The sequence below is a fragment of the Coregonus lavaretus genome (assembly GCF_964263955.1).
Source record: "Coregonus lavaretus genome assembly, chromosome: 12".
Classification (NCBI taxonomy): Eukaryota; Metazoa; Chordata; class Actinopteri; order Salmoniformes; family Salmonidae; genus Coregonus; species Coregonus lavaretus.
In genome coordinates, this window is record NC_139999.1 from 23,545,843 (window position 1) to 23,570,639 (window position 24,797).

The 24,797-nt window shown below is 44.0% G+C and overlaps 1 protein-coding gene across 1 annotated transcript in view; it reads right to left on the minus strand.

The window, feature by feature from the left end:
- Positions 1–6,434: 6,434 nt before the first annotated feature.
- LOC311138912 (receptor-type tyrosine-protein phosphatase gamma-like) overlaps positions 6,435–24,797 on the minus strand; it is a 385,510-nt gene continuing 367,147 nt past the window's right edge. The window contains exons 16-29 of the mRNA XM_084173710.1: positions 21,886–21,982; positions 21,602–21,684; positions 21,272–21,406; positions 21,010–21,144; positions 18,694–18,866; positions 17,304–17,439; positions 16,761–16,907; positions 15,372–15,465; positions 14,966–15,042; positions 14,484–14,612; positions 11,855–12,001; positions 10,781–10,923; positions 9,318–9,453; positions 6,435–9,202 (exon numbers count right to left, since the gene is read on the minus strand). Of these exons, the coding sequence (XP_084029836.1) occupies positions 9,056–9,202; positions 9,318–9,453; positions 10,781–10,923; positions 11,855–12,001; positions 14,484–14,612; positions 14,966–15,042; positions 15,372–15,465; positions 16,761–16,907; positions 17,304–17,439; positions 18,694–18,866; positions 21,010–21,144; positions 21,272–21,406; positions 21,602–21,684; positions 21,886–21,982 (1,779 nt within the window). The 3' untranslated portion in view covers positions 6,435–9,055. The remainder of the gene's footprint in view (positions 9,203–9,317; positions 9,454–10,780; positions 10,924–11,854; positions 12,002–14,483; positions 14,613–14,965; positions 15,043–15,371; positions 15,466–16,760; positions 16,908–17,303; positions 17,440–18,693; positions 18,867–21,009; positions 21,145–21,271; positions 21,407–21,601; positions 21,685–21,885; positions 21,983–24,797) is intronic.

Below are 24,797 nucleotides of genomic sequence, written 5' to 3' on the forward strand. Positions count from 1 at the left end.
ACACGACCACCCCCTGCCCCTGCATGTCCCTGAAGATCTCATCCACGAATGATTGGAAAACTGAAGGAGCGTTCATCAACCCGTATGGCATGACAAGATACTCGTAATGGCCCGAGGTGGTACTAAAGGCTGTCTTCCATTCATCGCCCCCCCAATGCGCACCAAGTTGTACGCGCTCCTGAGATCTAATTTAGTGAAGAAACGCGCCCCGTGCAATGACTCCGTCATGGTCGCAATCAGCGGGAGTGGATAACTGTACTTCACCGTGATCTGATTGAGACCACGGTAATCAATGCACGGGCGTAACCCACCATCCTTTTTCTTCACAAAAAAGAAACTTGAGGACGCAGGGGAAGTGGAGGGCCGTATGTATCCTTGTCTCAGAGATTCGTCTATGTAAGTCTCCATAGCTCTCTTCTCCTCCTGAGACAGAGGATACACATGGCTCCGTGGGAGCGCAGCTCCTGCCTGGAGGTCTATCGCACAATCTCCCTGCCTATGGGGAGGCAACTGCGTCGCCCTCGACTTACTGAACACAATAGCCAAATCCCCATACTCAGGGGGAACGTGCAATGCGGGCACCTGGTTTGGACTCTCCACCGAGGTAGCCCCTACGGAAACGCCTAAACATCGACCCACACACTGGGCAGACCACTCCATCAGAGCCCTCTCCTGCCACGAAATAGACGGGTTATGGGTACTCAACCAGGGCATGCCCAGCACCACCGGATACGCAGGCGAGTCGATCAGAAATAGCTGGATCATCTCCTGATGACCCCCCTGCGCCCACATCCTAAGTGGCGCCGTGACCTCCCTGATCAAGCCCGATCCCAACGGACGGCTATCTAGGGCATGAACGGGGAAGTCAACAGGGAGAAGGGGAATCCCTAAGGCTAAACAAAATTTCTTATCAACAAAATTCCCAGCCGCGCCTGAATCTACCAGCGCCTTATGCTGGGAATGAGGTGCTACCTGTGGAAAACGCACAGGTATACAGAAGTGCGCAACAGAGAGCTCTGGGTGAGTGGGGCGCCTACTCACCTGGAAGGACTCCCCAGTGCGGGGCCTGTCGTCTTCTCCCCTAGGAGGCCATCCCCAGCACCTAGCCGCGGTGTGTCCTCCCCGACCACAGTTGGTGCAGGAGATGGACCCCCTCGTACTCCGACCCCTCCTCTCTCTAGCGCCAGCGCCCCCGAGCTCCATGGGGCTCGGCTCGGAGACGCTGGAGGGTGAAATGAACGGACCTCCCTCGGGACGTCCGCGGGTAGCCAGCAGGGTGTCCAGCCTGATGGACATGTCGACTAACTGGTCGAAAGAGAGGCTGGTGTCCCGACAGGCCAGCTCCCGACGGACGTCCTCACGTAGACTACAGCGGTAGTGATCGATGAGGGCCCGCTCATTCCACCCTGCATCCGCCGCTAGAGTACGGAATTCCAACGCGAACTCCTGGGCACTCCTCTTCCCCTGCCGGAGGCAGAACAGACGCTCCCCCGCCGCTTTCCCCTCTGGTGGATGGTCAAACACCGCCCTGAAGCGGCGGGAGAACTCAGCGTAAGTGATGGTGGTAGCGTCTATCCTCCTCCACTTGGCGTTGGCCCATTCTAACGCCTTGCCGGAAAGGCAGGAGATAAGGGCGGACACGCTCTCGTGTCCCGAGGGCGCCGGTTGCACGGTGGCCAGGTAAAGCTCCACCTGGAGAAGGAAGCCCTGACACCCGGCAGCGGTCCCATCGTAGGCCCTCGGGAGCGAGAGTCGAACTCCTCTGGGTTCCGGAGCGGGAATGGGCTGACTTGCTGATGGTGATGGTAGGGACGGTGGCGTTGGGGGTGTTCCTCGGGTCTCCCAGCGTTGGAGCGTGTTGATCACATCCTGCAGGGCGGTCCCGATCCGCAGGATCTGGTCGTTCTGCTCCCGAACCCGATCCTCCAACGTCTCCTGTGCTGCTGCGGCTCCTGCTGATTCCATTCAGAAGGTGAGTGATTCTGTCAGTAGGTGCTGTAGGTGGGTGTGGTGTGGAATCAGGTGCAGGACGCAGACGTTAAGTCCAACAAAGACTTTTAGTAGAGCACACAAAAAACACAATCCAAACAGCCCGGAGGTGAGAAAATGCGCACACAGGCGTAAACAAACGGGCGCACTAAACATGTGCGAAAATCCTCTCCTAAAATACAAAGGAGGCAAGCTACAAATAGCGCACCGAAAAGGGTAGCGCACCAACACGACATAGGAAACAATCACTCACAACACCTGACAAACACAACGAGAACTTATAGGACACTAATGACACTAAACGACAACAGGTGTACAATTCCAGACAAGACCAAACGAACATAGAAACATACAACGGTGGCAGCTAGTATTCCGGAGACGACGAACGCCGAAGCCTGCCCGAGCAAGGAAGAGAGGCAGCCTCGGCCGAAACCGTGACACACTCACTCACAATACACAGTCATAATCCTATCACACAGTCAAATATGTCACACAGTCATAAATGACACACTTACACTCGACACACAATCGTAATTCTTTGTCACACAACTAAAGTTTCTTAGGACACACAGATAACAAAGGTATACAATGGGGCACACAGCCACCTCTACTATGGGGCACACAGCCACCTCTACTATGGGGCACACAGCCACCTCTACTATGGGGCACACAGCCACCTCTACTATGGGGCACACAGCCACCTCTACTATTCCATGGGTTTAACCATCAGAATTATCAAACATTTGCATAGTATATTATGAAATCGAAATAGTATACTGTAATCGTTATAGTACAATAGGGTTCACTTACATCAAACAGGTGCTTCACAAAATTAATTTGGATAAAGCCAATGTGCAGAACTTTAGTTACATAACAATAGGTGTCTGCTTACCTATTTTAGAAGCCCGGGCACTTTGTGAAACACACGGTTCGACGACAGCGATGTCCAATAGGCTGGATGAATTCCAGCGAAGTTCCGCTACTAGATCACAGTCGGAGGTCACCAATTGTTAGAAATTGCGTAATTCAAATCTGGTATTGGAATAAGAGAAAACATAATCAAGAGATATTTAATCCAAGCTAAATGTATTATATGCAAAATGTATGTATGATAAGTATGTTGGTTCGTATACGGGCTCACTGAAATACCACGCAGGGCAGACAGAGAACTAATCCATTGTTACAGGTTCTTCTTCAAATACTCTGACAGAGATAGTTCCCACTCTCTGCTGGCCAATCAGAGTAGAGACTGAGCGTGGTTTAGACTTACTCAGCCAATCCGTTGGCGCACGGGCTGGTCCCAACCCCTTGGCGCTCCACCGTTCCCAGGCATAAGTTGCTATCATAATAACCTGTGGAGTTAGCACCCAAAAGACACCATTCCACTGTACTACGTTCAAGGACGGTTCACAGACAACATTCACAGACAACAAAGAGGCAGTGTTCGTATCTGTGAGAAATACAAGTCTTATCTATAAGAAATACAAGTTTTATCTCATCCTAGCCCCTAACGTTCCTCACATGAATCACAGCCTGTTATGTGAAACAATTTATATCAGTATAGTACAAACCTATGCTTATCATTAATGCATTCCTTCTAAGCTATTCATCACATACAGATCAAATTATGAGAAAATAGAACCCCACAATCCCCCTTTTCACACCCACTGGGTGTGAACCCAAAATAAGAAAACCCAAAATAAGAAATTTCAGGGAAATTTGGATTCCCCCTTTTGACACCCATTATGGTGTCACTCCAAATAACATAGTTGAACAACACATAAGTAATGCATTCCCTCTAAGCTATTCATCACATACAGATCAAATTATGAGAAAATAGAACCCCACAATACCAACCCTACCTTGTCACAACACAACTGATTGGCTCAAATGCATTAAGATGGAAAGAAATTCCACAAATTAACTTTTAACAAGGCACACCTGTTAATTGAAATGCATTCCAGGTGACTACCTCATGAAGCTGGTTGAGATAATGCCAAGAGTGTGCAAAGCTGTCATCAAGGCAAAGGGTGGCTATTTGAAGAATCTCAAATATAAAATATATTTTGATTTGTTTAACACTTTTTTGGTTACTACATGATTCCATATGTGTTATTTCATAGTTCTGATGTCTTCACTATTATTCTACAATGTAGCACAAGAACTGTTCGTCGTCAGGAAATTGATTTCCATGGCCGAGCAGCCGCACACAAGCCTAAGATCACCATGCGCAATGCCAAGCTTCGGTTGGAGTGGTGTAAAGCTTGCCGCCATTGGACTCTGAAGCAGTGGAAACGCATTCTCTGGAGTGATGAATCACGCTTAACCATCTGGCAGTCCGACAGACAAATCTGGGTTTGGCGGATGCCAGGAGAACGCTACCTGCCCCAATGCATAGTGCCAACTGTAACATTTGGTGGAGGAGGAATAATGGTCTGGGCTTGTTTTTCATGGTTCGGGCTAGGCCCCTTAGTTCCAGTAAAGGGAAATCTTAACACTACAGCATACAGTGACATTCTAGACGATTCTGTGCTTCCAACGTTGTGGCAACAGTTTGGGGAAGAACCTTTCCTGTTTCAGCATGACAATGCCCCCGAGGTCCATACAGAAAAGGTTTGTTGAGATCGGTGTTGAAGAACTTGACTGGCCTGCACAGAGCCCTGACCTCAACCCCATCGAACATCTTTGGGATGAATTGGAACACCGACTGCGAGCCAGGCCTAATCGCCCAACATCAGTGCCGACCTCACTAATGCTCTTGTGGCTGAATGGAAGCAAGTCCCCGCAGCAATGTTCCAACATCTAGTGGAAAGCCTTCCCAGAAGAGTGGAGGCTATAGCAGCAAAGGGGGGACCAACTCCATTTTAATGCCCATGCTTTTGAAATGAGATGTTCAACAAGCTTTGTCATGTAGTGTAGGTAGCTACTAAAGACACAGGTCAAAGTGAATTGCAAAATGTTAGCCTACCTGAAATTCCTTAACGTCATCTCTGCCGACTAAGACCACAAACACTGACATTTTGAAAACACAGCAGACACTCAAAACGGTCTTCAGTGGCAACAATTCTGCCCAATTAGCTGATTGGCATTCCATACCCCCACCTCGGTTGATCCTTCCACTTCTGTCGACACGCCCACTTCCAGACACTCCAGGTATGCAGTTACCCATGACTCATATCTTTGCTCTCAAGGAGTTAACGTGGCAGGTTAGGAGAATGAGGTTAACGTTAGGAAAAGGTAACTGGATACTTGGAGCGTGTCTGAAAGTGGGTGAATTAACAGAAGTGGGTGTATGGAAAGCGAATCAGCTAAATGGGCAGATTTGTTGCCACTCAAGACCATTTTACGTGGCTGATTGGGCTGCACCATGAGTCGATTGTTGACAACTGTAGCATTTTAGCTAAGCCTAACCCTTTTCCTAACCTTAACCTCATTCTCCTAACCTGCTATGTTAATTCTCCTAACCTGCTACATTAGTTCTCTTAACCTGCTACGTAAACATTAAGCTGACCCGCGGTGCACCTGGCTTTGGCCGGTTTAACCAATAATGGAGAGCTGATGTTACACCCATCGCTGTTGATCCACCCACTTATTTTGCAACACCCACTTTCACCCACACTCCAACTATGCAGTTACCCATACTTGAGAAAAAGTACAGCTCCAGACCAGTTGCAGTGCCCACAATGCACATCTGCTAACAATGAGTCAGCTAAACCAGAGTTGTTTCGTCACATTACATTTTATTATTTTTCAGTTTTATATTATCTCTATATATATTTTCTCTCTCTCTCTCTGCCTTATTTAGGTGTTTGCACAATACATAGGCCTGGCTGACAGTGATGAAAACATAGATTTGCATAGTGGAAATCTAAATAAAAACTACTCTGTCTCATAAGACTGTGAAAGTTCCACCATTCACTGACACAATAGGCCACTGCATTATTATTGAGTGGTATAAACTAATCATAGGTGGAGCATGAACAACAAAATGAAAACAATCTCTAACACTGCAGTTTGTCTGCTTTGTAAATCTGACAGCAATCCAATCATGCAATTTTCAGTTATCTCCCTACCTCTGTAATTATTGCTTTGATGACCATTACACTTTCTATTGTGTAATTTAAGGCTAATCAAACATCATAATTAATGTGCTTTACAATAATTTATGCTTTTATAATTATAGTACTCATACTCTCACACACACTGTTTAACCAGGCCTTGCAAAACAATGTAACCTCATGAGATCAGGATGTGTAGGCTTATCGAAAACTACTTGGCTGTTCTGGGCAAAGTCTTCACTACCTTACCACTAGATGGCAACATCGTATCTAATTATGTGATATTAATACAAGGATAGTGGAATGATAATGCTTGATTCACAATATGATACAAACTAGTAAATTCAATACACAAACAAAGGCATGAAACATAGTTTTTCCACAAAGTACATCAAAACCCATATTTTATTTTAAGTATAGCAATACAATTTACATATTAAATAACACTATAATAGAATGCTCTGATATAGCTTTCAACAAAACAAAACATTTTTTTCCTTATTTTTTTCTTATTTCAGGTTACAAAAGAAGAAGCAACGCCCACCTGTTCAAAATGGTCAATGGGACGAAATTATTCAGTGACTTACTAGAGCTACTCTATTGCACACTCTGACAACAGAATTGTAACTCAGAAAAAATGACAAAAACAAAGTAATAACAATAATATCACAATCACTGCCTTAAAGTTAATGGGAGGCGTGGAATTGTATTGGAATGTGATGACAACCACTAGCTCAATGCACAGACACTTGGTTTCAACGTTTCACCACAAAAGCAAAGCAATGAAGGAGTTGAAACGAGAGAAAGAAAAATAGCTTTATATGAAAATATAACATTGTATGATTATATACCATAGATACAAAGTTTCCAGAGAATGGTTGGTTATAGAAGCAACAAAATATGTATATTGTTTTCATGACACCCTAGTGTTTGTGTTTAGCAACACATAAACACACCTGACAGTGTACACTAGTCTCAGTCAGGAAATTAAGAGTTAACCTGATGGAACAAGACAAAACTTAAAAAAGCTAGTGCTTAATGATGCAAAATGGCTTCACTGACAAAGGGACAAAAGTCAGCTGTTTACCCCAAATGTTGGAGAGTTATGACTTCATTCAAGAGCCCTCCTTGGAAGGAGATGAAAGATAACGGGTAAAAAAATAAAATAATTGATGTATCTCTCCACTTCATTTCGTAATTCTATGAGTTGAGTGAGAAATTAAATATAATACAATTGCAATGAGCTCCTTCTGTAGCAAAGGGAATTCCTAAACTAACACAAGTGATGAGGAGTTGATGCAGAAATTCCAGCCTGGAAACAAAAAGATGCCAAAAGAAGCAGAAGAAAAACTAAACAGAATTATCATCACTCACTCAGTCAACAGCCTACATATCACTGGAAAAGGAAATCAGACACAAACGCAATTAAATTGCACTCCCTCTCTCAAATATTTATCTTAACGGAAATGAGTATAATTCTTTGGTAAAAGTTACAAATCATAGGTATCCTCCATGCTTTGTTGTGATAATCAAACAAAAATATTCTAATAGCATGGTCATTGTGCTGTATAATGAATTCACATTTATTTCAAATGTAAATCACAGGTGGTCTCTCTTTCCTTCAGATAACTAAGGGAGGTATTTATCAAAGTCATTCTATCAGGACATATAGGGGTGGCGGGAGGACAACAACTAAAACAGGGTCAATGAGTTTGTTAATCACTCAAAAACCACAGTGAATCTTTCCTTGCTTAGGCCACAAAGTTCCCAACTAACTTACTCTGGAGCAAAACCATACGACAGTCATAGCATACAATCATACCACACACGAGCAGAGTCAAGCAACAGTGAGGATTAGAAACGATGTACACAAAGTCGTGTGACGTGGGAGCATAAGTCCTTTACCCCAATAATAAATTCAACAGGGTATGACACAGAAAATAGCAATTAGCTGTATCAATAGTATCCATTTTCTCAAAGAAGTTTCCGCTCACACAATGGCATTATCATTTCTTCATTTGACTCTTCTGTGACTGTGTGTAGACTATTAGCAGCAAGAAGCAAAAACCAATTGAGCCAGAAGGGGGTGTAAGTGTGCAGAAAATCAACACGCATTAAATAAGACTGGTAAACTGTTGGATCAAGTGGGAGTCAGTTCGGCTGAGGCATGTCATGACATCGGACATCTACAAAATCACAAGCTATAATGGTAAGTATATTCATATATGTATACATATCTATATATATTTAAAAGCATAATATGAATCATACAAAAAATAATACAAGTTCACAGTAGCTGTTATAATACCACCTTCAATATTCAAATATGGGTTTGAATTGCTAATTAGATGCATAATGATGATAAGGTCATACAAACAAAAGAAAAACAAACAACAAACAGAACTGATGACCCTATTGCCTGTAGGTGTGACAGAAACCAGACTGTTGAGTCTTGCAGCAAATTAGTGATATATGAGCCACATGGGTGAGGAGAGGAGAGGTGGTCTACTGTAATGAACCTCAGGTTGAACGGGTTATTGATATGAACAGAGAGCTATGTCACTCTCACTCCTCTTCCTTATATGAGCTAGTAGGGAGCAAACGGAGCCTTGTTTTTTTCCTATTTCTGAAAAGCAGTTGAGTGAGGGCTTTGCCATGGAATGTTGAAATCAGAGCTTAAGTGTAGTAGAACAGAGTCCATCAGCTTAGTATAGGCAGTAACTGACATTATAGTGCAAACAAGAAAGACAGAAGTGTGTTTCGTTGTTGTGAACTCAAAAACGCAGGTGCAAACGCTCAGTAGGATAACATTAAGACATAAAATGGCAAAAAATAAATATCAAAAACTTTTTATCAGTGTAAAAAAGTAATCAGGTTATTCATTTAACCAAGAGTCTGGCAAAAAAGGCCTCAAAAAGTATTGTCTTATAGTCCTTGACGTTTTACAAAGTTAGTGCCTCTCTGTCTGCGAAGGCCTTGGGCCCCTCAGGCCTGGTGAGTTGGGCCCTTCAGACGAGGGACTCCATGCTCTCTGCCTGGTCTGAATCATCAGACATGGCCATGGTGCAATTTCTGTCCATGGACATGAGGCCAGAGCCATTTTCCTTGGTGCTGATCAGACTGAGCATAGCTTTATAAAGGTACTGGTACTGATCCTGTGGAGGGAGAGAGAAACGCTCTTAGAGAAGGGGGAAACTACAAATGTTCAATTATGTAGTCTTTACATTTAATCTGTTCAGTCCCATAATCATGCTCTACTGGTCTACTTACTATGTCTGTGAAAACTCCAGGCCTCATGAGGTTGATCATTTTGGCCACCTGATAGACGCCCACGGCACTCTCACTCTCCAGCTGCTGGGACAGCGTGGTAAGGGCACACAGCATGCCTGCTGACACTGCCCCGAACCTAGGAGACAGGAGAGGGACAAACAGGGTTACTTTATAGGCCCTAAAACAGGACAGGGACTGAGGGACCCACAGGGTCACAAATTAGCATAGAGCCCAGAGAGGCAAATTAATTCCATGTGAGACTACAGGAGGGGTTCAGCCCCTTAGAAAAAGAGGGATGCTCACAGGAAAAGGTTGCTGCTTCTATTAACAGCCATGTCAAGTGTGATGGAGATACACAAGCTAACAACCATGTCTCACCAGCTAATGAATATGCAGACAATTACGACAGCCGTCTATCCAAAACCTCTTAGGGGGGGATTCCATAGTAACGATACAGAACTGAAATGCTCAATTAGTCCCTTTTTTCTCTGGGATGAGACAAGCAATCTTCATTTTCCTAATGAATAAACATGACTGAGGCTGCATGTCTCGTCGTTGGGAGTGTTGTTCGTGTCCGCTAATGTCTGTTAGTATTAATAGACGTTCATTATTTCTAATTGGATGGCATATCAGGGTACCTGGGGGTGGAACTTAATGCAGATAAAAGGCTGTGTGTGATGATGTAGTGCACATAAATACCTTTTGCGGTTAAATTCCCATGTACCGAATAAAAAATACAAGTTAAATGGGTTTCCATCACATTTTCAACTCTACTGATGGTTTTGTCACAAAAACGTTGCATTAAAGGCTATAGTGAGAGTGCCCACTCTGGTCTTGACACCTGCGCTCTAGCCAACAGCTCGCAGATACATTGCGGGCATAGCCTACATGATGAGATTATTATGGACAAAAGATCAAGATTATTTTTATTTGTCAAACGGCAGCCAAGCATTGATCATCATGACACCAGAATAAGACCCTCGATATTTATTGGAAAGGTGCATCAAGATCACCATGCACTTTCACCACCCTGTGAAGTTCATCCTAACTTATTTCAACAGTAGCCTAATAAACTGAACCTCACAAAATATCATCACGTGACTCCAAGTTTACTTCGATATTATATCAATATTTGAGCATAAACGCATTTCCACCGCCATTTCTCGCATAATTAATTTTACAGACACAAAGATCCCACCTTCTCTAGTGTATTTTGTGTTGTCAATATTTGGAAAGTTTACCGGCAAATTAGCTGTTTCCATCAGGCCTTTGGTGAAATGTTTTATCCGACATGCACTGCCGACATGTACTTTAAGCATAAAAAGGTTGGATGGAAACCTGGTTAGAGTGAATAATTACATGTTCTGTTGAAACAGAATACAGTTTAAATGATTTACTTAAAGAGGTTAAAAGCAGAGATAATGATTATTTCTGTCATCAGGAGCAGGACATGCCACACTCACTCATCGTGTACTATGGTGGGTCCGTCTCTGATCATGGCCTCCTCCTTGATGACGTTGATGAGCTCAAAGGTGCTGCTCATGGGAGCATCAGGGTTGGGCCATTTAGGGCACTGAAAGTGACGCACCTCCAACACATAGTCATCCTGGGGGGAGGGAAAAGAAAGACAGAGGAAGGGATAGTTTAGGTAGGTGTACGTACAAAGACACCAACCTACACACATGGACTGACTCACACACTCATGCAGGTAAAGACAGTCATACACACAGACGCAGGCCAATAAACACACCGCACACATAATATAAAAATTTACACTGAGTATACAAAACATTAGGAACACCTGCTCTTTCCATGATATAGACTGACCAGATGAATCCAGGTGAAAGCTATGATCCCTTATTGATGTAACTTGTTAAATCCACTTCCAATCAGTGTAGATGAAGGGGAGACAGGTTAAAGAAGGATTTTTAAACCTTAAGACAATTGAGACAATGATTGTGTATGTGTACCATTCAGTGGCTGAATGGGCAAGACAAAAGATTGAAATGCCTTTGAACGGGGTATGGTAGTAGGTGCCAGGCGCACTGGTTTAGGTCAAGAACTGCAACGCTGCTGGGTTTTTCACGCTCAACAGTTTCCCATGTGTATCAAGAATGGTCCACCACCCAAATTACATCCAGCCAACTTGACACAACTGTGGGAAGCATTGGATTCAACATGGGCCAGCATCCCTGTGGAACGCTTTCAACACCTTGTAGAGTCCATGCCTGATGAATTGAGACTGTTCTGAGGGCAAAAGGGGAGGGTGTGCAACTCAATATTAAGAAGGTGTTCCTAATGTTTGGTATACTCAGTGTATAATACAGGTATATGCCATTTAGCAGACACTTTATCCAATGCGACTTACAGTCATGCGTGCATACATTTTACGTATGGGTGGTGCTGGGTATTTAACGCCATGGCATCCTGGCATTGCAAACGCCATGCTCTACCAACTAAGCTACAGAGGACTTCATACACACACACACGCACGCACGCACACACGCACGCACACACGCACACACATCGCACCGTACCTGTGTGGCCTCCAGGATGAAGTCGTGGATGATGATCTGCTCTTCATTAGAAAGGCATAGTCTGTCTTTGCTGATGAGCGTGACAGTGAAGGCCTCACAGTTCATGGCCTCCTCTCGGCTTGGCCAGTACACAAACTCATCCTCCGCCTAAAGACACACAGCCAAACCAAAACAAGGATGAAAATGAAAGGGAAAAGGGTGAGAAAGAAGGGAGGAAAAAGGAGAAATACAAGGAAGGGGAGTGTGAGACATTTCAGTTTAGTATAAGAACTGACAGTTCATATTGAGCAAAGGACTAGCCCTAAAACAAAAACATCAAAATGTTAAAGGAACTGGAGTATGAGTGCAGAAGTGCCACTACTCAGTGTGTAAAATCATAGATATATAGAGAGAGTTAGTTAGAGAGGCGACAGGTATGGGCAGCAAGTAGAGAGGTAAGCCAGCAATCGGAGAATTGCCCGGGAATCCGGAAAAATCTGATGGGAAATTAGCTGGCAACCGGAGGGTTGCTGGTATCAAATCCTAGATGCCATTGCATGCCGTTGTGCCCTTGAAAAAGGCACTTTTTGTCACTGGCCTACACACACTACAAAACATAAAAGTGGAATTATGTTTTTCAAATTGTTTACAAATGTTTAAAAAATGAAAAAATGAAATGTCTTGAGTCAATAAGTACTCAACCCCTTTGTTAGGTAGGTACACAGGCCCCGTGTAGCTCAGTTGGTAGAGCATGGCGTTTGCAATGCCAGGGTTGTGGGTTCGATTCCCACGGGGGGCCAGTATGAAAAATGTATGCACTCACTAACTGTAAGTCGCTCTGGATAAGAGCGTCTGCTAAATGACTAAAATGTAAAATGTTATGGCAAGTCTAAATAAGTTCAGGAGTAAAAGTTTGCTTAACAAGTCACATAATAAGTTGCATGGACTCACTCTGTGTGCAATAATAGTGTTTCATATGATTTTTGAATGACTACCTAATCTCTGTACCCCACACATACACAATTATCTGTAAGGTCCCTCAGTCGAGCAGTGAATTTCAAACACAGATTCAACCATAAAGACCAGGGAGGTTTTCCAATGCCTTGAAAAGAAGGGCATCTATCGGTAGATGGGTAAAAAAAAACACACATTGAATATTCCCTTGAGCATGGTGAAGTTATTAATTACACTTTGGATGATGTGTCAATACACAAAGATACAGGTGTCCTTCCTAACTCAGTTGCCTGAGAGTAAGAAAAACTGCTTAGGGATTTCACCATGAAGCCAATGGTGACTTCAAAATAGTTAGAGTTTAGTGGCTGTGATAGGAGAAAACTGAGGATGGATCAACAACATTATAGTTACTCCACAATACTAACCTAATTGACAGAGTGAAAAGAAAGAAGCCCGTACAGAATAAAAAATATTCCAAAACATGCATCCTGTTTGCAACAAGGCACTAAAGTAATACTGCAAAAAATGTGGCAAAGCAATTCACTTTTTGTCCTGAATACAAAGCGTTATGTTTTGGGCAAATCCAATACAACACATTACTGAGTACCACTGTCCATATTTTCAAGCATACTGGTGGCTGTATCATGTTATGGGTATGCTTGTAATCGTTAAGGACTGCAGAGTTTTTCAGGATAGAAAAGAATGGAGCTAAACACAGGCAATATCCTAGAGCTAAACCTGGTTCAGTCTGCTTTCCACCAGCCACTGGGAGACAAATTCACCTTCAGCAGGACAATAACCTAAAACACAAGGCCAGATCCACACTAGAGTTGCTTACCAAGAAGACCTGAGTGGCCGGCTTTTGACTTAAATCTACTTGAAAATCTATGGCAAGACCTGAAAATGGTTGTTTAGCAATGATCAAGAACCAATTTGACAGAGCTTGAATAATTTTGAAAATAATAAATGGGCAAATGTTGCAAAATCCAGGTGTGGAAAGCTTAGAGACTTACCCAGAAAGACTCAGAGCTGTAATCGCTGCCAAAGGTGCTTCTACAAAGTATTGACTCAGGGGTGTGAATACTTATGTAAATGAGATGCAGTATTTCTGTATTATATTTTCCATAAATTTGCTAACATTTCTAAAAACATGTTTTCACTTTGTCATTATGGGGTATTGTGTGTAAGTGGGTGAGAAAAAAACAATATTTAATCAATTTTGAATTCAGGCTGTAACACAACAAAATGTGTAATAAGTCAATGGGTATGAATACTTTCTGAAGGCACTGTATGAATGTGTGTCTTTTGGCGGGGTTGGGTTAAAAGTGGATGTCAAATTTCGTTGGACCTTGTTTGCAATTGACCAATAAAGTGATCTTAATCTTAGTGAGACATATGGCTGAGTGGAACTACTGATACAGCTGCTGTCACCTCCAGTCCTTATCTCAATGCCTCTCACCCCCAAACGAGTGGCTTCCTGTGTGAACACTGGGCCAATGCTGGGAGAGACTAAGCTTAGGATGCTAAGACAGCCCTTTAATAGACCAGAGATGAGGCTGAAGCCAACAACCCTTGGTGGTGGTGTGTGTGTGTGTGCATGTATGTGTGTCTGCATGCGTGCACACGCACATGCATTTGTTCATGTTCATGTGTGTGCATGCATTCGTGTGTGTGTGTGTGTGTGTGTGAGACCCACCAGCCCCTGGTTGTCCGGCAGCATGACAATGATCTGTGCGTTGTGGTCCCAGATCATCCTCCAGAAGTCTTTAGTGGTGTGGGGCAGAGGGTGCTGGGTAATGATGAACTCATTGCTCCTGTAGTAGCCCTGTGGTGTCACAACAGAGGTCAAGGGTTCAAGCAAGGGTCGTGTTGTGGTTACACACAAAGATAAAAACAAGCACGTGTGTGTCAGATGAAACCTGCCACAGCAGTAGCCTACCACTGCTCAAAACACCTTAGATCTAGCAGTCTACCTTTTTCTGTCCCGACACAAACATAGGATTCACATAGGTCAACAACAACTCAAAGTCCATTCCTCTCAGTTGATAGCAATGAACGTCTATGAGACAAAGGGATCTTATATCATAATACTGACATTCCTTAGCTCAGTTGGTCGAGCCAGGTATGTGACAGGGACAGTGAATGATTGACAGAGGAGGGACAGGAGGTGGTACTCACCATTATGTAAGACGCGTTAATGTAATCTGTGCCTTTCATGCCGGGTAAAGGTGCCAACCCCACCCTTGCTCGCTCCGCTGCCATTGAGTGAGAGAGAGAACCAATCAAGGCACAGTGATCATAGAGCTCAGCAGCAAACATGTTCTTATTGGTTTACAAAGCAGAGTGTGTGATTTCTATGAAAGCAGCCACAGCACACTCACTTAAAAGAACTATAGTACGAGCATGGACCATAAACAACTGGTTATGTAACTAACTACTGTAGATGAATGACTTCCTATGACCATGAATAGAGCCTAAGGTCATCAGAAACAGGAAATTGTGGAAAGCAGCAGTCTAGACGGGAGCCAGTACGAAATCTGAATATCGCTGTCAGGTGGTGCATGGATAACATAATTGGACTTACAGGGTACCACTGAGGAGTTGCGGTTCTTCTCTTTGTTGCACTCCTTCTGAGCACTGAAGCACTCCACAAACCTGGCATTACACTGAGTCACCAACTGCAACAAGATAGGAGGTGAGAGGGCAAGAAAGAGGGACAGAGGGATGGATGAAAGTGGTGGAGGAAGAAAGAGAGAGAGGTTAGATAACAATGATACAATACACCAGAGTATCTGATAAAGACACATGCTTCCATTGATCATTTATATCCTCCCTACTCTTTCATTTAAACAAACACTCATGGCCTGCAGTACTCTCCATAGAGTCACTGACCTCAGGTGTTCTGATACTGACCACTCTACTGTTATGGCCCTGAACATAGGGTTCAGAACATAGCTAGCAGTCTAAACGTGTGTTTATAATACAGCCCAACCATGTGCTGCTTCCCATCAACACTGACTTTCAACTGAATGAAATGAACAACAGTTAATTCAATTCTAGTCAATTCTCAATTTCAGCTGAAGGAAAAAAGTGGTTGCTCATCTTAATGCTGCAGATAACACTCATGCCAAATTGCATGTCACTAAAAGACAAACACTGCTAAATTCTTTGGAGAGCAGAAATGAACATGAAACTTCTAAAATGTTGGGCTGTGAAAAACAAAATAAATATTATCTCCAAAAAAGTATTAACTTCAAATCCAGCCTTTAGGCTAATTGCATTAAAATCACAATGGCTGCCATTGTTTCGCAAGAGCATGCTCAATCTCGCCTGACCCTGGGCTAAATCAAATATACAGTGGAGGAGAATAATGAAAACCAATTACGATGTGAGCCTGTCATCAAATCAGGCAACAACCCAGAGTTCACATCGCCCTGGAAACAAGCAGTGAGTGGGGTTAGTCAAAGGGGGCAGCCGAGGAAGATAAGTACTCTTCCCCCAAATGTATTTCTATTCTAATTACGATCACTTCTCCAGTAGTGGGCCCTGATGGAGATTCATCACGATTTTGTGATGCTGAGGGACGTTCTTTAAGGAGACAGACAGGACCCTGAAGTCCCTGCTCTGGGAAAACATGGGAACGATGAAGAGCTGAGAGAAGAGAGAGGATAGAGGGAGAGTGGGGTACAGAGAGAGAGAGAGAGAGAAAGAAAGAAAAAATAGGTACAGAGAGAGAAAGAAAGGTAACGAGAGACAAAGAGAGGGAGAGGTACAGCGAGAGAGCGAGAGAGAGTTAGAAAGAAAGCGAGAAAGAGAGTGAGAGAAAGAGAGAGAGAGAAAGAGAGAGAGAGATGTGGCAGAAAAAGAAAGATGCAGAGAAAATATGTTTGAGAGAGAAGGAGCATGATAGGCAGATAGAGAAAGCGAGAAAGAGATCTAGGATTCAGTAAGACTGTGAAGGAGGTGCTCTGACCTTAAACTGTTTCTCCAGCCGTGTCTTTCCGCCCACCCCAGGCGTAAGGATACTGTTGACATAGCTGTGCAGCTGGCTGGACAACACCTCCGTCTCCTTCCCCATGACGGCTTCAATCAACGCATCATGAATGAAGATATACTGCTCCTATAGGCCAAGCAGGACAGAAAGAGAAAACACCAAGTCAGACACGCAGACAAAGTGGTAGTGCAGCTCTTTTTAGAGCAGATAAATTATGACAATGACCATGGTCCCCTTGGTCCCGAACAACAGTGGCTGTGTGATGCATGCCTTTCCTATATTTACAAAGAGGTACATGGACAGATTTAAACACAGCTGCATAAGACAGATAAGAAAGACGTGGAAGTTTAGCGTTATGCTCTACTGTACCTGTAGACTAGCTGCAGGGAGGATAGATGTAGAAAAGTATTATTAGGAGTTTGATCATTCGGGTCTTTACCACAGATGCTCAAGTGAATAGAATGGCACTCAGGATGTTCTCACACACACACACACACACACACACACACACACACAACCCACCTCTGTTTGTACCAGGTAGTTGCGCTGGGTCCGGATGTGTTTGAGGAAGCCCAGGATGTTGACTGTGCTTTTGTCCTTGATCTGCTGCAGCATGCTGTCTATGACGATGTAGGTCCCTGTCCGGCCCACACCCGCACTGCACACACAACTTGGATATTCATACAGGGTTTCCCATTGGAATACAGCTCTTCAGGAACACGGACAAAGATGTCCATGACAACAGCAGACCAATTAATCTTCTAACTCAGCTGTCTTCAATCCCAGTCCATGTCTGCTGCATTAATTTTCTCCTCTGGCTGGTTCTTAATCGATCAATTCATGTAATCGGCTGGCCAGAGAGTCCAGACACGTCATTTTCCAGTTCTAAACCAGTTGCTGATGAATGATGTTCATGGACAAGGTTAAAAACCAGGAGACACATTGACCCTGGAGGACTGAAGTTGGGGAGAGAAGCTCTAATGCATCCAAGCCCTCCTGGAGAGGTCATACAGTACAAACTCCTATCAAACAAGCCTGAACTTCACCTCTGACCCTTTACAGGGCTATTTCTACCTCCTAGGTTGACTTCCCTCTCCTCATGTCACGGTCCTATGTGTAGTGTGAGTTAATGAGAGGAGAGGAAGCAGACGGCCTTAATCATTAACAGAAATCCGTGTTCAGCATGAGAGAAGCCAGTTTGCAGCAATGACAGTGTGAGACAAGGTCCACCCAGGTCACAGACACAGTAATGAGCCTGGCTTGAGGACCTGTGGTGTGTGTGTGTGTGTGTGTGTGGCAGAGCTGTATATTTGAGTGTGTAGACACAGCAGGCTCTGCCTGTGAAGGGTCATTATCTCACAGCGCTGGACAGATGACATTAGAGACCATTACTCTCATTACCGAGGAGGGAACTTTCACTGGACAATTACAGTCCATTTCCCTGCCTTAAACACACGCTTAGCTAACCACGGCTGGGATCCCTTTCTCTCAGGTAACAAAGGAAGTGCAGAGTAGCTGTAGGGAAAATTATAGTGTATATTTCAGACTGCTGTGCATATTATAACATGGCTCTATGCCAGGTCACTCTCAGCACTGCATGTAGAGGGCATACTTTTTCATCTCAGCTGTGCCAAATCATACCCATTTATTGGCTGAAACACATATGTACCAAGCTTTGGCACCACAACAGATGTTTCAGAGGTGAACATAAATAAGAAACTAAACTACAGTAAATCATGAAACTGTCTAATATTTAAAAGAAATTGGGCTCATTAGTTCTCAAACTTAATTTTCCCTTTTGTTCTTACTCTCTCTCATGCTTGAATACACAGTTTGCAAAATGTGCACCCTGCTAACTAAGACTTAGTAAGTCTTCTCCCATAAGAACCCCTGAGCAGCACAGTGACAGTACCTGCAGTGGACTAGCATAGGGCCCATCTCCGGGGTCTGGGCGGCAGAGGACCTCCTGACGAAGGTGAGCACGGGCAGGGTGTACTCAGGGACGCCCATGTCAGGCCACTGGGTATAGTGGTACTGCACCACCGTTCTCTCACTCTGACGCCCCTTAGGGTTCCCTTTCTGACCCTTGGAGAGAGGGAGGGAGGAAGGAGGGAGATTGGTTTTTCTCTCTTTGATTAGTATCTTTCTACATGATGAGAAGTAGATGAGATATCATGTTAGTCACTGTTCAATAACACTGAGACCAATAGAACAGGATCACCTGAGAAGACAGGTATGGAGATCAATAAGACTGTAGTCCTGTAACACTCTAGACCTGTAATAATATAATAATATAATATGCCATTTAGCAGACACTTTTATCCAAAGCGACTTACAGTCAGGTGTGCATACATTTTTAACACTCTAGACCTGTAACACTCTAGACCTGTAACACTCTAGACCTATAACACTCTAGACCTATAACACTCTAGACCTATAACACTCTAGACCTATAACACTCTAGACCTATAACACTCTAGACCTATAACACTCTAGACCTATAACACTCTAGACCTATAACACTCTAGACCTATAACACTCTAGACCTATAACACTCTAGACCTATAACACTCTAGACCTATAACACTCTAGACCTGTAACACTCTAGACCTGTAACACTCTAGACCTGTAACACTCTAGACCTGTAACACTCTAGACCTGTAACACTCTAGACCTGTAACACTCTAGACCTGTAACACTCTAGACCTATAACACTCTAGACCTATAACACTCTAGACCTATAACACTCTAGACCTATAACACTCTAGACCTATAACACTCTAGACCTATAACACTCTAGACCTATAACACTCTAGACCTATAACACTCTAGACATATAACACTCTAGACCTATAACACTCTAGACCTATAACAAAGAGACCTATAACACTCTAGACCAATAACACTCTAGACCAATAACACTCTAGACCAATAACACTCTAGACCAATAACACTCTAGACCAATAACACTCTAGACCAATAACACTCTAGACCAATTACACTCTAGACCAATAACACTCTAGACCAATAACACTCTAGACCAATAACACTCTAGACCAATAACAAAGAGACCTATAACACTCTAGACCAATAACATTCTAGACCAATAACACTCTAGACCAATAACACTCTAGACCTATAACACTCTAGACCTATAAAATTTACATTTACATTTTAGTCATTTAGCAGACACTCTTATCCAGAGCGACTTACAGTTAGTGAATACATATATATATTTTTTTATACTGGCCCCCCGTGGGAATCGAACCCACAACCCTGGCGTTGCAAACGCCATGCTCTATCAACTGAGCTACATCCCTGCCGGCCATTCCCTCCCCTACCCTGGACGACGCTGGGCCAATTGTGCGCCGCCCATGAGTCTCCCGGTCGCGGCCGGCTGCGACAGAGCCTGGATTCGAACCAGGATCTCTAGTGGCACTAGACCTATAACACTCTAGACCTATAACACTCTAGACCTATAACACTCTAGACCTGTAACACTCTAGACCTGTAACACTCTAGACCTGTAACACTCTAGACCTGTAACACTCTAGACCTGTAACACTCTAGACCAATAACACTCTAGACCAATAACACTCTAGACCAATAACACTCTAGACCTATAACACTCTAGACCTATAACACTCTAGACCTGTAACACTCTAGACCTGTAACACTCTTGACCTGTAACACTCTAGACCTGTAACACTCTAGACCTGTAACACTCTAGACCTATAACACTCTAGACCTATAACACTCTAGACCAATAACAAAGAGACCAATAACAAAGAGACCAATAACACTCTAGACCAATAACACTCTAGACCAATAACACTCTAGACCTATAACACTCTAGACCAATAACACTCTAGACCAATAACACTCTAGACCTATAACACTCTAGACCTATAACACTCTAGACCTATAACACTCTAGACCTATAACACTCTAGACCTATACCACTCTAGACCTATACCACTCTAGACCAATAACAAAGAGACCAATAACACTCTAGACCAATAACACTCTAGACCAATAACACTCTAGACCTATAACACTCTAGACCTATAACACTCTAGACCTATAACACTCTAGACCTGTAACACTCTAGACCTATAACACTCTAGACCTATAACACTCTAGACCTATAACACTCTAGACCTATAACACTCTAGACCTATAACACTCTAGACCTATAACACTCTAGACTTATAACACTGTCACTGACCTTTTTTACTTTTGTGTTGCGCACAGTGAAGCGTCGTAGCGTGTAGCAGGCGTGCACTTTGGTGCTCTTTAGCGTGACCACGATGTTCCCATACTCCTCGCTGTTCTCTGTGGGCCAGTACTGATCACATTTTCTCTGCAGAGACACACCACACATGGTTAGGGATGCTTGTTTCAATGTGTCACAAAAAAAACAAAAGGTTATTATATGATTACTAAAAGGATCTATTGAATTGAATTGAATTTAATTGTAGTGTATATACCCTTCCTTTCTCCACCAGATTGGTGATCATGACGATGATGCCACTGTTCTGTTCCCACACCATCCTCCAGAAGTCCTCGAAGGTGGACTTGAGCGGGCCCTGGGCCGCGATGTATGCCTTGGGCTTGTTATAGCCCTACCATACACAGGAAAACAAGGTCAGAGAACATGAACAACACATTATTCAAAGACATTGTCATGCTTTGTACAATACATAACACATATTGTACACACACGCCTACAATACACAGAACACAAACTCATTCTCACAAATACACACTCACAAGACCAGACCAAATGGCCCAAAATAGATACTCCAATCAACACTCACATCTACGTAATTGGCATTGATATAGTCACTGTGTTTGGAGTCCTTCCCAGCTAAAGGCCGTAGCTTCACCCGACTGTGGTCGTCTGGAGGAGAGACAGGGATAGTTAGCTGTGTGTGTGTCACATTCCCCGCACTACATATTCTGTTAGCTCTGAAGACACCAGTAGCCTAGATGATGAGAGCTGTACTCTGACAAGCAGGATCTGTATGACATGAAGCATCAGTGCAGTGGTCTGACAGCCTGTCATGGTCCTGTATTGTGATGTGTGGTGTGCACTACTCACAGGCCACGATGTTGATGTATCTGTTCTTGTGCTTGTTGTCTGGATGGTTGGAGTGCTCCGACGTGATCTTCATGTCCACCGTGCATCGCTGCACCTCCTGTGGGAGCGAGAGAGACACACACCAAGGGTGACATTTTGGAACGGGGTGAAAAGAGAGGTTTTGACAGTTATAGGGGCATTTCTGGTGACATCTAAGCAATTTTTCGCTGTCAGAATGCGGTCGACATAGTGACAGACACAGGGCAGCTGTCTCCCTCCCTGTCTTCCTCACTCTCTCTCTGAGCAGAAGTTGACACGCTCTCTCCAGGGTTGGGCTCAATTCGAATTGAAGGCAGTCAATTCAAGAAGTGATTTGAATTTAAAATTCAGACATTTTCAAACTTCTGAAATTAATAGCTTCTTAGTTTTCAGTTTATTGAGAAGTCATCGAAAATAAATGCCCCTTTTCTATTATTGAATTGTCGTTTTAGTTTACTTCCTTAATAGACTGCCTTCAATTCGAATTGAGCCCAACCCTGGCCCTCTCCCCTTTAGTGCTGTCACACATTAAGCTAACCATCACGCAATCTTCCCAAACCTCCGCTGCTCTCACAACATCCTTCCACTTCCAGTGGAACCATAAAGTATGCCATCCATTGAGAAGCTTCATGTATCACTTTTATCAACCGTCCTTTAAAGCCATGGCAGAAAACATGCCAAATATGCTTGCGTTCTTTGTGTGTCTCGATACAATCAGGAAACCAGAGAACACATGCCCATTCTACTCTCAGTCAGTGTAGTCTCATAACAACCAGTACATGTCAATGTTTTATGACAAATCAACAACTGTTATCTGGCCATCTAGCAACACAAAGTATGGCTGACCATGGTCTTCAGTCTGGCTTTAGCCCCTCGGTCATTTCCTCTAAGGATTTACAGATCAACAACCTTGTTATAGCTTTAATAGATGTCTCTCTCCATGGTACAAACAGGAATACTCATTTATTCTGGGCACAACGGAAGAATTCAGACCCCTCATTCAAGTCGGATATATATATAAGGGATGGGTGACTGTGGAGGTGGGGTGTAGGGGGGTAAGAACTGAGTGCTGGGATCAAGTTGTGAGGGATTGGGGACAGTGAGCCAGGGTACATACTGACTAAAGCCACTGGCTGATGTGACCACCAGATGGCTTATACATGCAGTACACACACAGCAGACACACACACACAGACACACACACACGGAACACGGACACAGCTGCCCACTGGCTCCAATTACAGTGTGTATGCCAATGAGAGTAGTGGCATTACAGAATGAGATACAAAAAATTAGCAGATCTCTATCCAACACCAGGGAGAATTCAACCATGGTTGACATATGTAGACATTAGAATGACAAGAAGGTATTTATAAATAACCCCAGAACCCTTTCTGTCTATATGGTGTGAGAGGCATCAGGGTACAGAGAGTTATTTTCCAGGAACTACAGTAGTAAATCTATGAGACATGACACAAATGGAAATATTAGCCACCAAGACCTAAGTCATGTCATGTAACTAACATGTCCTCTGAATATTTCACTATATTCTCCCTGTAACTCTATCTGTATGCAGCATGCATTCCAGCCTTCTTCTCCCCCCCGCTCCCAAGATTCCCATTGCACAGTGCCCAGCTATCCAAGCCCAGCCAAACCCATTCCCCAGCCTCTCCCCCTGTCTTTACGCACCCTACCCACGTCTCCCTGGGGCCCGGCGGGACAAAGCCACTTGTCAGGGCCAGAGGACGCTCCAGCCAAAGGGGTTTCGCTCCGCTGCCTTCCCCCTTTCTCCTGCCGCCTTTCTGGGGCAGAATAAAGAGCTGTGGAGTGCACAGAGCACTCCATTCACCCAGGAGAGGGGCCCCCCCTTAAACCTTAAGCCACTTCCAAGTGTCCATCACACTGGCCTGGACAACAAGGGGTGGTGGTGGGGGTGGGGGGGCAGCAGTTTTTCTAGCCCCATGAGGAAACTCATTAAGAGGGCTCAGTGCAGTACAGTTCCCCCATCCTTGTTGGGAGGTGTCACTAAGAAATTCTGAGAGGTTTGCTAAGGGCTGAAAAAGTAAGGGTGGGATAAAGAGGGAAGCAGAGTGGGTTTCTCAAACCACAGCGATAGAAATAGGAGAGGTATTTACAGCACATATAGCTGCTAGCATGTGATCAAAATCCCCCTCAAAATAAGTCATAGGATCACTGACTGAGCCCTCAGATGTATTTTACTCTGAATGAAACATGGCTGTCCTAAGGGCTATCACCCAGGCACAAAGCATTACTGATCTTACATCCTCCGTCTCTGATCCACACACAACACAAGGTCAATATTGGTTTAGTAAGGCAGTGTAGTGGACATGTGACAGTCAGGTTTCCAGCCTGATCTGCTCTCTCTCTCAGTCAGCCGGCCCAGTCAGGAGACACAGGTCTAAATCAGCTACCAGGCCTCTCGTACACCATCTGCTCCAAGACCATTAACAGCACTATTACATTTACATCATTTAGCAGACGCTCTTATCCAGAGCGACTTACAAATTGGTGCATTCACCTTATAGCCAGTGGGACAACCACTTTAATGTTGTTTTTTAATTTATTTTTTGGGGGGGTGGGGTAAGGGGGGGTAGAAGGATTACTTTATCCTATCCCAGGTATTCCTTAAAGAGGTGGGGTTTCAAATGTCTCCGGAAGGTGGTGAGTGACTCCGCTGTCCTGGCGTCGTGACGGAGCTTGTTCCACCATTGGGGTGCCAGAGCAGCGAACAGTTTTGACTGGGCTGAGCGGAAACTGTGCTTCCGCAGAGGTAGGGGAGCCAGCAAGCCAGAGGTGGATGAACGCAATGCCCTCGTTTGGGTGTAGGGACTGATCAGAGCCTGAAGGTACGGAGGTGCCGTTCCCCTCACAGC